Source organism: Condylura cristata, unplaced genomic scaffold (assembly GCF_000260355.1).
Source record: "Condylura cristata isolate star-nosed mole 26May11 unplaced genomic scaffold, ConCri1.0 scaffold00005, whole genome shotgun sequence".
In the NCBI taxonomy this organism is placed as follows: domain Eukaryota; kingdom Metazoa; phylum Chordata; class Mammalia; order Eulipotyphla; family Talpidae; genus Condylura; species Condylura cristata.
Genome location: NW_004567106.1, coordinates 33,598,349 through 33,612,057, shown reverse-complemented (window position 1 = coordinate 33,612,057; position 13,709 = coordinate 33,598,349). Strand labels below are relative to the sequence as shown.

The following is a 13,709-nucleotide window of genomic DNA, read 5'->3' as shown; positions in this document are numbered from 1 at the left end:
TGCTCAATTGCAGGTAAAAGCTTTATATAATTTGCAGCCCGAACAGCTCCCACTGGCGGCCACAGGAGGGCGCTCTGGCGTTTGTTTCCCGAGCAGCCGCCCTCTCTTTTCCTTCCCGCAACGTCACCTCACTCCGGGAAGCCAGCCCCTGTCAGTTGAGGGTGGCAGCCTCCCCAGAACAGCAAACATTTCAGTTCTCTCCTGGGGTTCTGACTGGCCCACCTGGCACCTCGAGGGCCCAATGTGCTCTGCCTCCCCCCCATTCCAGGTCCAGAAACATTCACAAAGAAGGCAGGGGGTTCAAGGCCCAGTTGTTGTTTTCGGAGGGAGGGTTGAAGGGCATTTTTGGTTCGGCTTTTTCCCCCCAAGGGCAGACTCCTCGCCTGTGCCCTCTGGGGTCAGAGGGTGGGAACCCCATTTGTTGCCATCATCGCTCATGCTTAATGTTGGCCTCACTCCGCTCCAGCGTGACACTGCTGCCGTTCCTTGGTCCCTCTTTCTTGTTCCAGTCCTTCTCAGTGTATAGTTCAGCTAACACGGGGCAGTGCTCAGATGCCACTCCACCCCAGGACCAGTTGTCTGGAATCCAAGGGTTCGTGAGGCCTTCTCGCACCACAGCCCAGTGACCTGAGGGAGAGGGAAGATTCGGAAATCAGACGAGGAGGTCATAGCTGGCAGGTGGAGGCCAAGGCTACAGAAGCTGGATCCCTGACAGCGGTTCTCAGTTTGATAGCACAAATGAAATATCTCTGCTAATTTGAATTTCTGAGGGGTTACTGGTTAGGGACTGAGACCACCTGAGTATAGGCTGCCTGCCCATTCCTGTACCTGTTGGCCTTTGGTTGACCTCTTCCTCATCACTTCCAAACTGCCTAGTAAGAAAAGTCTTTGACACAGGAGCAAATGTCTTACAAAGCTGCTCAAAGCAAAGGTCTTATTTTGCAAAGTAGGATATTATGAGGGAAGAGGGAGAGAAATTCTTTAAAAAGGGTAAAAAAGAGTTACAGAGAAGGTATAGAAGGTAAAGGTATTTTACCTCAGTTAGTAATATATAAAAATACTTAGAAAGTTATGATTTAGAAATATGTGAAGTGGGTACTACACTGGAAAACAATGACACAAAGTGCCAGAAGCTGGTTCTGAGCAGCTGGAAAGCACCATGTGGCTTGGGGGTTGTCAGGCAGTGTGGGGGCTGGTACAGGTCATGGGGTCTGGTAGACACTGAACCTGATGACAACACTTCCAGTGGCAGCTCATGCCTGCACCTTGGTCTCTGCAACTTCACAGCAAGGTTTCTAACTTCTCAGTTCCACCAGCTTTTGTCAAGCTAGGCCTCCCGCAAGTATGTGTCTGGCAGCCAGGCAGGCTGTGGGCTGGTCTCTCTCTGGCCAGAAGAGTGTATCACACACTGAATCTTGCCTAATTTGATGATTGTCACCCTCTGACTCTCCCCACCAAGACACACTACCTCTGGTCTCATCTACCCTGACACAGTCCCATAGGAAACTGGTGCCTAGACAAAAGGAGGAGAGGCTAGTGACACAGTCGGGATGGGAAATTCTAGCCCTGAGGATCTCAATGCTGGTTGCACATTACAGTCTTGGTGGGATCCGGCTTTAGTACTTTTTAAATTGTCTATGTCTCACTGAAGAGTAACATGCTTCCATTGGTACTTAGAAAAAGTTTCCAAACAGGGATGAGAACATCTGATTTTGTCTTATATCAGAAGGTTCTACCAACACATCTATTTTTTTTTAAAGATTTATTTATTTATGCATACAGAACTGGGGTACAGGCCAGAGGTGCAGGGGCGGTGAGAGGTTTCACCAGAGACAGAGTGGGGAGCAGAACAGGCAGATCGATGAAGTACACTTCTGAGGGGAGTAGCGGGCGTGTCAGGAGAGGTCTGCCGCGCCATGTGGTCACCTCCGGGGCAGGCGGGGATCGAACTCATGCGGAAGTGGCTTAAGCTTCTCAGTGCTGTGCTTTAACCCGCTGCGCCACCAGGGAGGGCCAACACATCTATATTTATCGCTAATTTTTCTTGAACCAAAATCTGCTCAGCAGGTTTAGAGGGAGGGTTGCTTTTCAATGGTGAGGTCACCTATCACATCCAGTCCTTGCAGAGCACTTTTGTGCTATGGTGACACATCTGCCACCCTGGCTGCTGCTCCTCAGAGCACTGTGGGCAGGTGGGTAGACCTCAGGTCATCACACAATGCATGAAGGTGACAGGTCTTGAAGAGTATTTGCTGAATGGTTAGAGCCCTAAAAATGGGGTCATCAGCTCCTCTCTCAGTCAGAACTCTGCCAGCCTACACCCAGGGACATGCTTGGATTGCCTCTGTTGGAGATCAGGGGACATCTTTTAATTACTTTTCATATCCCCTTTTGCTCTTAAAAGTGGCCCCATTTGATGACTATATAGACAGTGCTAATCCATAAGCTCCATCCTGCCTGAATGGTTTCTGAAATCCATTTCTTAGTAAGAGAAAGAGAGATTTCTGCTTTACCTGTGAAAACCTTCTTCAAGCTTTTACTGATCCAGATGTTGTCCAAAGACTTTGAACCTTGAGGGTTTTTGGTGCTGATGTTGGTGAAGGTGTGTGCGGGGACCAGGTTGTGGAATTTTTCTTTCCTCAGGATGTCATAGTCACTGCTGTCTGGCCCCTGGCCAAAATCCCCTAAAACAATCAAGTCTTTTTCCCCTGGAAATGGAAGAAAGAAAATCAGGAACTCAAGAGGTGGTAGAACTAAAACACTGACCACAGCACACTGTAAGGGGGACTGTGCTACTCAGATTTGATTCCCTAGTGTTAGGGTAGCAATGTGGTTCTCAGTCTTACAACATCTCAAAATCCCTTGTGCAACACCAAACCCTTCCCCACCACATACCACCATCACAGGGAAAAAAAATCTGAAGAACTCTGGAAATGGTATGTGTGTATGTCTGTGTGTGTGTGTGAAGCAGAGGTCATATCTGTTTCAGCTCATGGTTCTAGTTTTTTGTTTTGTTTTTCCTGCAAAAAAAAAAAAGGCTTAGTGGTCTTAGATATTTAATAAAATCCCAACAAACTTTCAGTGAGCACCTACTTGGGGCCTACATATGGGAGACACAGCCCTGCTCTCTAGGAGCCCAGTCTCATTGGAAGGTCAGACTAGGAAAAGAATGAGAGTGGAGCACAGATGTAAAAACGTGCCAGGAGCCCAAAGAACACAGGGAAAGGTGGTCAGGAAGGCTCCCTTGAGGAGGCAGTGCCTGATTTGGGTATTGGGCGTGCACGGGAGCACTCAGGCCAGGAAGGATGAGCAGAACCTGGGTGAGGAGAGAGGTTTGGAAACAGTCTGGTTTCCTGAGGGCTGGGAGTGTTCCAGATGTAATTGGGTGCTTTCCTAATGTAGAATACCAGGAAGGAAGGCTGGCAATGTGAGCCCATGACAGGAAGGTGTGTTCTAACTCCCGGGGACCTGGGTGGAGGCTGGGTCTCTCTGGCATTCAGTAAGCAGCTCTTTGCAAGCATCCACCTGCTGAATACACGATTTCTCAATCTCCTGCTGTTGCCATATTCCAGGCTGTTCTCAATGTTCATTGATGTAAATAATACTGATTCTCATTCAAGAATCTACTTTCTGACCTTAGTATAGTGTCCCAGTTAAAATGCTTGATACAATCTCCTTTCTAACTCTGATTTCAACTCTTTCCAGCATCATTAAGCAAGTTCCTCTCACTGAATCCCTCGCCAACATGTAATCATTAACAACTAACTTAGTATGTGAAAATGGGGTATCCTTTCTATTTGAGGGTAAAATAAATGCACCCATTCTTTGGGTTGGAGAATCTACAAAATCATTTGGAATCCTTCTGCACAGAGGACTTTTCTTTCTCATTTATTAATTTATGTCAGTATGGACTCACAGATATTTGTATTTTGAGTAGTAATCCAATGTTTTGTTGCTCAAATTGTCAGATTTGGCCATTGGGAGCTCTTTTGTGGACTCCTGTGTTCCTCTGACATACTCCCAAAACATTTTTTGTTTAACATCTTTCTTTCTGGTATTAGAAAAGCTCCAGGATCATCTTGTTCACATTTCCTGCCCCAGGACCTGGAATCAGTCATTTCTCAGAGAAGTTCTGGTTCTTTTTTAATGGACATGGTAGAAGAATCCAAGATTTGTTTGCAACATAGGTTCTTTGTATCAATTCTTTGTATAGGATCTTATCATCATATTCATTGATTTCCAGTAACTTTTTACATATTAAGAATATCAATCCTTTATTACATGTAGGAAATTTTTATTGCCTACCTTGCCATTTGCCTTTTCATTAGGTCTATTATCAAACTGAAGTTTACAGAAATTTAAACCTTCTTTTTTAGAATACAAACAAAATTTTTTACAGTGCCTCCAAAATTATACAAATATTTATGGTTTCATTCCTTGACATTTCAAACTTTAACCTAGTTGGAATTTACTCTCATTTTTCTCCACAACTAACTTGTCCTGTAATATTTTTTGAAAATTCCTCCTTTTCAACTCAATTGTGATACCTGTCACTTTAAATATCATATTACCAGTGACTTGCTCCTGAGCTGCATTCTATTTTATTGATGTATTTCTGAGCTTTTACTATCTTTCAATGTTATTCTTTCATTGAAAATGTTTATATATTCTCATGCTTGTGGAATTTTGTGGAAAAAAAATTAAATTAAATAAAAATCAACTTTAGTTAACATTCTCATCCTAGCTGAGCAGATAAAGTCATTTCCTGTTCTTTGTGCCTCCATCGGATATTCTAAGGACATATGAACAGATGTACATATTTGTATTCACATAAATGATAGCAACTTTCCATATAAGTTCCTGCTTATGTTTTTCACTTATCAAAACATCCTAGTCTGCTTCAAATCATCAGCTTTCAGACATTTTCTTTTCAACCACAGCATCCTGTAGGAATCCTTGAAAGCAGAATGGATTGAAGTAGAGAAGCTGTCATTTGTATGGAAAGAGAGGCCCTAGCAAGCCCTGGGCACAGCAAGGGTCTCTGGAAATATTAGCACAAAGTTCCACCCAGAAACAGAGCTTCCCCCCAGGGATTCTGACTCAGAGTGTTTTCAGTGAGTCTGTTCTCAGTCTCCCTAAAGCTCTCCGGGGGTCCAAAGGTACAGTCAAGCTTGGGAACCACACTCAGGGCAACAAAGGGCTTAGTTCTCCAGCCACTGCAGTAAATACAAGATGTGGAAGGACAGAGACATGGACTCCAACCTTCTTGCCCAACAGCCTGCTCTGCCTCTTTTTCTTTGTTTATTCAGCAAAGTGTTACACTTTATTTTATGACCATACATCTAAGTTTCATATTTTTTATTTTTTTTTAAGATTTATTTATTTGTGCATACAGAACTGGGGTACAGGCCAGAGGCTCAGGGGCAGTGAGAGGCTTCACCAGAGACAGAGTGGGGAGCAGAACAGGCCGAATGTCGAAGTACACTGCTGAGGGGAGCAGCGGGCGGGTCAGGAGAGGTCTGCCAAACCATGTGGTCACCTCCGGTGCAGGCGGGAATCGAACTCATGCAGAAGTGGCTTTAGATTCTCAGTGCTGTGCTTTAACCCGCTGCGCCACCAGGGAGGGCCATATTTTTAATTTTTATTATGAATAGGAGATTCTATGTTTTTTCCCAGTATAACTCCCATTTGTTGATAGACATTATGGTGCAATTTGACAGTTTTCTTCATTCTCTTAAAGGGACTAATTTTTTTAAAAGAATTTTTCTTAAGTTTAACAAACTGACATTACATTCTCTAAAAGATTGACAGCTTTGTCTCCTTTTCCCACAATATTTAAAACTGTGTAATCTTGTCCACTGGTGCTAACTGTGAAGATTAGTGGTCATGGCGAGTTGCTGCAAACTACACAAACTCCAAAGAGCCGTGAATTGGAAGACAATGGTCTTGGCCCTGTTTTAAAGGAAAGCAGTCAGATGACTTTGAGAGTGCTAGCCTGGCCTTGCCACTTCCAGTTCTTACCAGGCATTAGGTCTGGGAGAGGGGAAAATGATCCATTCTCCATTCTCTGGAGTTTTGTCAAGATTAGAAAAACTGGTTAAGTGCCTAATTCAGGCATCTACCAGAGAGCTCAGGCCCCTTTCCTGCAATTTTTATGATTCAGGATAATAATAATTTGTCAAAAAAACATCTAGCAGAAGCTAGTTATTACATCAGTGAGGCCTACTAGGTGATTTGGGGACCTGATATAGACCAAATTGTGTCCCCCCTAAAAATTTACATGCATAATTTCTACTCCAGTCTTCAGCATGTGACTATTTTTGGAGACAAGATCTTTAAAAAAGTAATTAAGTTAAAATGAGGCCATTAGAGTGGCCTTAATCCAATTTGACTGGTGTCCTAAGAAGAGAGGATTAGAACACAGACACACAGAGGGAAAGACACAGAGCTACAGGGAAAAGGTGCCGCTGTAATACAAGGAGAGGTTGTTCGGAAGAAACAACCCTGCCAACTTCTTAATCTTTGATTTTCTGCTTTCAGGACCATGAGAAAATAGTTTTGTTGTTGAAGCCATCAAATCTGTGATTTTTTTTTACAATACTTCTAGAAAGGTAAAAACGGGTCTAAGTTATTTCTCTCTAATGCATTTTCAATATTTCTCTCTGCAGATTTATTTACAGAACACTAAGTGAGACAAGCAGGGGACATTTTCCAGAGTGAGTTCACATCCTAAAAGAACAGTGGACTCCAGGTAGACTTCACAACCCCTATTATCTCTGCCAGACATCACTTTCTGTCTTGAGGTTATCGAGAAGAGCTGCATTTCTGTCATACCTTGCAAAGACAGTAATATATTGCAAGTCTTTAATTTAGGGCTTTAAAGAAGGCAGCTTATAAATGAGGATGACACTCCACACAAAATCTCTTTGATATCTCTACCAGGAATGACATCTAATGTGAAAAATAGTGCATGCCACCAGCAGAGGGCACTTGTACACTGTGGATAACACTATCCTGGGGGTGTGAGGGACAAAGAGAAGAGGGCAAACCTTTCTGGCAGCCATTTTTAGCCAACAGACACATGTATTCATAGCCCTCATGGTAGATCTTAATAACCTTAGCACTCAGGAAGTCAGTGCCAACCTCCAAGGGGAAAGCCAACTTGAGAATATGAGTAACTCATACCTGGCCGGTGTTAATGACTTATGACAGCCCATTGAGTCCTCACTGTATGCAGAGTCCTTTCAGCAGGGAAGAAGCTAAGAATATAAGAGGTTGAATAGCTTGTCTATAGTCACTGAGACAGTCTTCAAATGTAGGGATCCTAACCAAGAATTAGAATGGAAGAGCTGCAGGTTCACATGGAGATCCCTAGTGCCTGGAACAGTGCCTGGAACAGTGATGGCTGACATGTGGAATAAATGGGTTAATGAGGTATGAGATGCACCTCGGAATTATGGCAAGTTTATATTTGAAAGGAAAGAAAAAAGAGATGCTACATTTATTGAATATGAAGGAAGACTATAAGTTATGAAAACTGAGGCAGGTAGTCCCCTATAAAAAGAGAAATTTTTATTCAACTTCATTAATATCCAATTAATTGCTATCTGTTAAATGTCCCCAGGATTGAGGAAATGCCCCAGACTGCCCACAGTGCACCAAGAATAAATTGGTTAGCAGAAATGTTTCAGCTAAATGCAGACTAAGTCTTCATTTCATGGGCTTCTATCAGAGCAAACAGAACCATTTGATACTGGCAGATTTGAAAAAAGTTTGGGCTGAATAATCAATTCTAAATCCAGAAGAGATGCTGGTGTCCAAGGTCAATAAATCCACCTCTACACAACTTCAAGGATGAAAACAACAGCTCTTTTTGAAGGGCACACCTAGGTTTCTTATAATTGTTTTTCTTTTTGTCAAATTAACCTGGGTGATGACATAAAGGCTGGACTTGCCTCTGACAATCCACAGATGTGTAGAGGCCTGAATTCTCCTGAAAGCCATCTGTCTGGGGTGGATTTCCCAGTTGTTCCCTTCCCAGAAGCCAGAGGAGAATATTTGCAGCTGATTTCCTCAGATAGTCCCAGATGCAAAAAATGCTGGGGACAATCGCAGGAGTGGTTCCCACCAGGGAATGGCCCAGCACAGACATCATGTTTGCCATGCATCCTGCCTCACTCTTGCTGAATTCAAGGCCCTCTCCTCAACCCCTGGTGGGGTCTTTTTTTTTTTTTTTTTAAGATTTATTGATTCGTGCATACAGAACTGGGGTATAGGCCAGAGGTACAGGGACTGTGAGAGGATTCACCAGATCACCAGAGACAGAGCGGGGAGCAGAACAAGCAGATAGTTGAAGTACACTGCTGAGGGGAGCAGCGGGCGGGTCAGGAGAGGCCTGCTGCGCCATGTGGGTCACCTCTGGGGCAGGTGGGGATCCAACTCATGTGGAAGTAGCTTTAGCTTCTTAGTGCTGTGCTTTGACCCGCTGCACCACCAGGGAGGGCCCCTTGGTGGGGTCTTAAAGAAGAAAATTCCACCAGAGGACCTGCTGATGTCAACTGAAACACATTTTATGCCAGAAAAGCCCAGATTTTGCTAATCAAATGGTTCTGTTTGCTCTGATAGAAGCCCATAGAATGAAGACTTAGTCTGCATTTAGCTGAACCACCTCTGCTAACTGATTTATTCTTGCTGCACTGTGGGCAGGCTTTGATGTTTCCTCAATCCTGTGACAGTTAACAATTAATTGGATATTAGTTACAAGCAGGTGGACACCGGAGACATGAGTCATTGTCCATATCTGGACATGTCAAGGCTAAGTCAGGCTATTGATCAATAGTTCCTTGGCAACTTGGAACAATAACCTGCCCAGGTTTTCTGACAAAACCTGACCACTTCCTGGATATCAGGGAAAAAAGTGTGAGTGTGTTCTGAAGTTATCAGAGAAGTTATGAACTGTGATCTTTCTTTTCTTCAGCCACATAAAGAAAAGGAAAAGATAGAGAACAATCACAAATAACCACAGATTTCTAAATCTACCAAATCAGCCTTCTTAGTAGGTTAGAGACTCACTGAGTGAATAATTTTCCACACAGCTGCTTCTTGGATGGAGTATATCAGCTTTCACACTTTTCTAACTATTTTTTTTTTTTTAGCCCAACGACTCATAATTTAAATAGAATATTGGTCACAGCTCATCCTGGCTCAATATATGACTTTGCACATCCTGGCTCAATATATGACTTTGCACAGCGTTACTCACAACAGTTGCAGAATGATAACGGTACTGTCTAATGACCAATGAATAAAGAAACACATTCCTTCTATTCATATGCATGTACATATTTACATATATATTTATATTTATGCATCTAGACTTGATATGACTACATATTTTATATATGTCTATCTATTTTTAAATATGTATATAAACTACAAACACAATGGAACAGTATTTGGTCTTAAAAACAAGAGCATTCTGACACATGCTATAACATGAACATACCACAGGACATAATATAAGTGAAGTAAGCCAGACACAAAGGGATAATTACTCTGCGATTTTATCTTAACCTAGAGTAGTTAAATCCACAGAGACAGAGAATAGAATGGTGGTGGTCAGGAGTTGGGGATAGAGGGTTGTTTTATGGGTAGAATTTAAGTTTGGGAAAAGTTCTGGAGAAGGAGGTGAGGGTGGTTGTGAAAGACCATGAGTATACTTAATGCCACTGAATTGTTCACATAAAAGTGGTTAAGGTGTAAATTTTATGTTATGTGTATTTTACTACACTCAAAAATTCTTTTAAAATATATATTTTTAGTTTGGCTGAACTATTCTTTTAGCCAAATCTTCATAAAATCACCCACTGTGAGTAGCCAATTGAACAAGAAAAGGTTTAGGAAGATAAGAGAATATTGACAGAGACTGAAGAACATGGAAGAGAATTACAGGTCTCCAGTTGTGAACCCTCACCTAGAAGTCAGAGTTGACAACCAAACAAATTGAAAATATACCCGTCTTTACAGCCATGTCAACTTTTCCTTCTGGGAAACCACATGCAGAAACACTTCAGGAAGCAAAGCCTGGGAAACAGAGGGCCTGCCTTCTCCTCAGCTCCTGTGAGGCTTTCCAGTGTCCAGTCTGAGCACCGACTGTGTGCTTGGGAGCTGCAGGGACAGCTATCAGCCCTCTGGCACCCCTGTGAGGTTAGCCCTGTGGGCTCCCCATCAGCTGGAGGGTTTGGTGTGGCGAATTGACATGCCTGAGGCCCAAGGCCCAACAGCTTCCAAAAGAAGCTGATTAGAACTCAGCTTTCTTGAGCACTTTAGGCCCCTTCCCTACGAGAGAAAAACTCAGTTCACCACTAACTGGGACTTCCCTGTCTTGACTCTAAAGACTCTCTTTAAAGGAAGATCATGTGTAAATCTGCAGGTGGCACTGCCACGTGGCTCACCCACACCAGCTGAATCCAGCCAGGAGCAGCTGTCATGGTGCTGAGTGTCAACACTTATTTTTTTTTTTTTTTCTGATCCTTTTCATCAAAAAGAGCAGCAGAGCTGACATTATGGGACCCATGCATTAGGCTCACTGAGACAGGGGTGCCCCCATGCACAGAGGTTGGGGGTGCATGACTCCATGCCAATAGGGGATAGTATGTCTCCTGTGCCCTCCATACATCCGCATTGCTGCTGCAGAAGAGCCATCCTAGAGATCAAAGAGAGGCAGGAAGAGGCAACCCTGCCTACCCTGCACAACTGGGAGTTGTTGGCTGAGCCACAAGACCATTTCTTACCTTTCAGGGTTTCTTGCAGGGTCTGGGCAAAGCCAGCCAGGCGGTGGCCATCACTGTGATTCTTGCTTGGATTATCAGCCCCTGGGAGGGCCAGGGTTGCCAAATGAAGGTTCACAAGGGTCAAGTCGTTACCTCCTACCTGAGCATAGGCAACAAAGCAACAAGGACAGGCTAATGCATTTCTGTTTCATTTCTGTATCAGTAACTTCCAACTCTAAACAGCTTCATGCCAACCCTGACCAGGGTAAACAAACAAGGCTAGCTCCCTAACACAAGGGGGGACTAAGGCAAGGGGTTTCAGCTGGAAGGTTTTCCTGAGGCACTTGCAGGAGGAGACCTAACTTGTTCGATCAGTCCACCCCAACATCGGACCATCACTCCCCAACTTAGGGACTGGAAATTTGCCCCCTGATAGGGGCAGGTGCGTGATCTAGATCCCAACCAGAGTTAAGCAGGCCCAGCAGGCAGATCACAGGGCCAAGCCCTGTGCCTGCAGACAGAAACTGTGCGGGGGTTTGAGAAATTCTCAGGCTCTAGAACTGCTCAGAAGCACAAAGAAGCAGGGTGGACTTAAATGCCCAGCTCACAGGTAAGGGCCATGGGAATGAGTTAGATTGATCGCTGACTTAGTGACTAGTTTCGGCCCAGTTATCCTTCCTTCCTGTTGCTGACTTTGGATCATTTTGCTATTCATTAACACCTCCCAGGGACTTCTGGGGGACTCAGAGAGACTTCAGTCTGCTTGCTGTTCCTGACTCTGGGGGAAGGGGTCCTCTGGAGATGGTAGCTATCGGATGCCCAGCCATTATAGAAGCTCACCCTGAACCTCTCCAATTCCAAGTGACCCTTTCCTCTGGTAATAACAGAAATCTGCTGCCCCATAATCTCAAAATTTCCGAATGCCCAATCTCCTTAACTCATACTGGGAGGACTAAAGAGGTGCTGAGGTTGTTTTAGAAAAACATACCACCTTGGGCTCTACCCCAGAACTTCTGTATGTTTGGGTAGAACCTGGGGAGTCCTGACTCTAAGAAAATCTTCCCAGGTGGTTCTAATGTGTGTCAGGTTTAGGGGTTGACCACCTGTCAAATTATGGGTGCTCTGGAGCTACAGTCCCACAAATCCTTCTCACTCCTGCTCTAGACAAGTTTACCAGACACAGAAACCCCCAGAGTATGTGCTGACCTGAGCCTGAGAGAGAATAAGAGCAAGATAAAAAGGTGAGGCTTCTCTGGCTCACAATTTAGAAAGGGCTTCTTTGCCTTAGGACAAATGGACACTCAGCAACATGGACAACTACCTTGAACCGGGCGAGGTATGGGCTGGGACCTGTGGGCTTTCCGTGCCCATTGCTGGGCGAGCTCTCCTGCCAGGCAGCATCCCTTAGCTCCACCCCAGCCGCTGTGTCCCACAGGAATCCTGAGAACCCAGGCCCCTGTGGAGAGGAGAAGGTTAGTTTAGAGAAGGGTCTGTCTGTGGCAGGGTTCAGCCTGGAGCTGGGGGCTGCCAAGAGGAAATAGGGAAACACAATAGGTGCAGGGGTTGTTTCTGGAAGGAAAAAAACACATCCCGAAGGCCATAGAACATTAGCTCCCCTCCCCCAAGTTTCCCATACTGCCCAGTTCAGTGCTTTACATATAGTCAGGTAAAAAATGTCTGGACTCTTCTATTTATGTGGGGGGATGGAAGGAAGCCAGAGGCACAGAGTTATTTTTTAACCATCACATCTCATGAGCTAGCCATTCATAACCCCATCTGCCGCGGGAAGACTCCACTGCTCAGAGAAATTAAGTAATTTCCCTGAAGTTCCACATCTGACAAATGGAAATGCTGAGAATCAAATAAAACTCTAAGGGATGTGTTTTTTTTTTTCTTAAGATTTATTTATTCATGCATACAGAACTGGGGTACAGGCCAGAGATGCAGGGGTGGTGAGAGGATTCACCAGAGACAGAGTGGGGAGCAAACAGACAGATCAACAAAGTACACTGCTGATGGGGAGCAGCGGGTGGGTCAGGAGAGGTCTGCCGCGCCATGTGGTCACCCTTGGGCGGGGATCGAACTAGCACTGAAGCAGCTGCAGCCAGCTTGCAGTGCTGTGTCCTAACCCATTGCACCACCAGGGAGGGCCAGGATAGGTTTTACTTACTGATTAATTGTTGCTTACAAATACCACTGCATACCATCTACAAAATGCTCAGTAAATATTTGTTAGGCTTAGAAATACACAAACAGAGGTCAAAGCCAGCATTCCCAATGGTTTGGAACTGGTCAAGGGCATTCTGCAGGGAGATGGGGCCCCACACAGGAGCCTGAAACCCCAGTATTGGATGCTATGAGGGCTGGCAATGGGGCAGATGGACAGGATGGTTCGGGCTGGGAACCTGGCACTTGGTGCTAACCTTCTGCCATTTCTGGCGATTAGAGTGGCCACTCTGAATCTGCCTGCCAAGGGATGTTGCACAAGGGGACTTCTAGAAGTAAGCAAGACTTGTCTGCTGCCCCATCTAGTCCCTGGAAGCTTTGCTTCTAGAGGGGGATGTGTCATCTGAGGGGTGTGTGATGTTTATTTGAAAGGAGAGGAAGTGACTTTTTACAGTCTGAGCAGTGTCTGACAGTCCAGGTCCCATCACACCCTGTCAGGCTCAGCAGCCTGGCTCAAGAAGCACGTGCAGAGGAGGAAGGAAGGAACAAACGGGGAGCAGTGTTGTGCAGGCTCTCACTTTAATATATTAAAATGATGGACTTGCCCACCTAATGGAGAGAGCACTATTTTAAGAACCGTGGGGACCCTGCCAAGCCTTGGTCTGCTAATGCACATTCCAATGTACAGTACCTTTCAAAATCCAACAGACACCATCTGAGTTGGAACAGGGCTCTGTGCTCCTTTGAAAGATGAAGGAATTGAGGCTCAAA

General features: G+C 44.7%; 1 protein-coding gene across 1 annotated transcript in view; it reads right to left on the bottom strand.

The window, feature by feature from the left end:
• Positions 1-356: 356 nt before the first annotated feature.
• The window catches only part of EEPD1 (endonuclease/exonuclease/phosphatase family domain containing 1), a 102,785-nt gene continuing 89,432 nt past the window's right edge, over positions 357-13,709 (bottom strand). Inside the window, exons 5-8 of the mRNA XM_004676855.2 lie at positions 12,094-12,228; positions 10,794-10,932; positions 2,514-2,708; positions 357-627 (exon numbers count right to left, since the gene is read on the bottom strand). Coding sequence (XP_004676912.1) covers positions 428-627; positions 2,514-2,708; positions 10,794-10,932; positions 12,094-12,228 — 669 coding nt within the window. The 3' untranslated portion in view covers positions 357-427. The remainder of the gene's footprint in view (positions 628-2,513; positions 2,709-10,793; positions 10,933-12,093; positions 12,229-13,709) is intronic.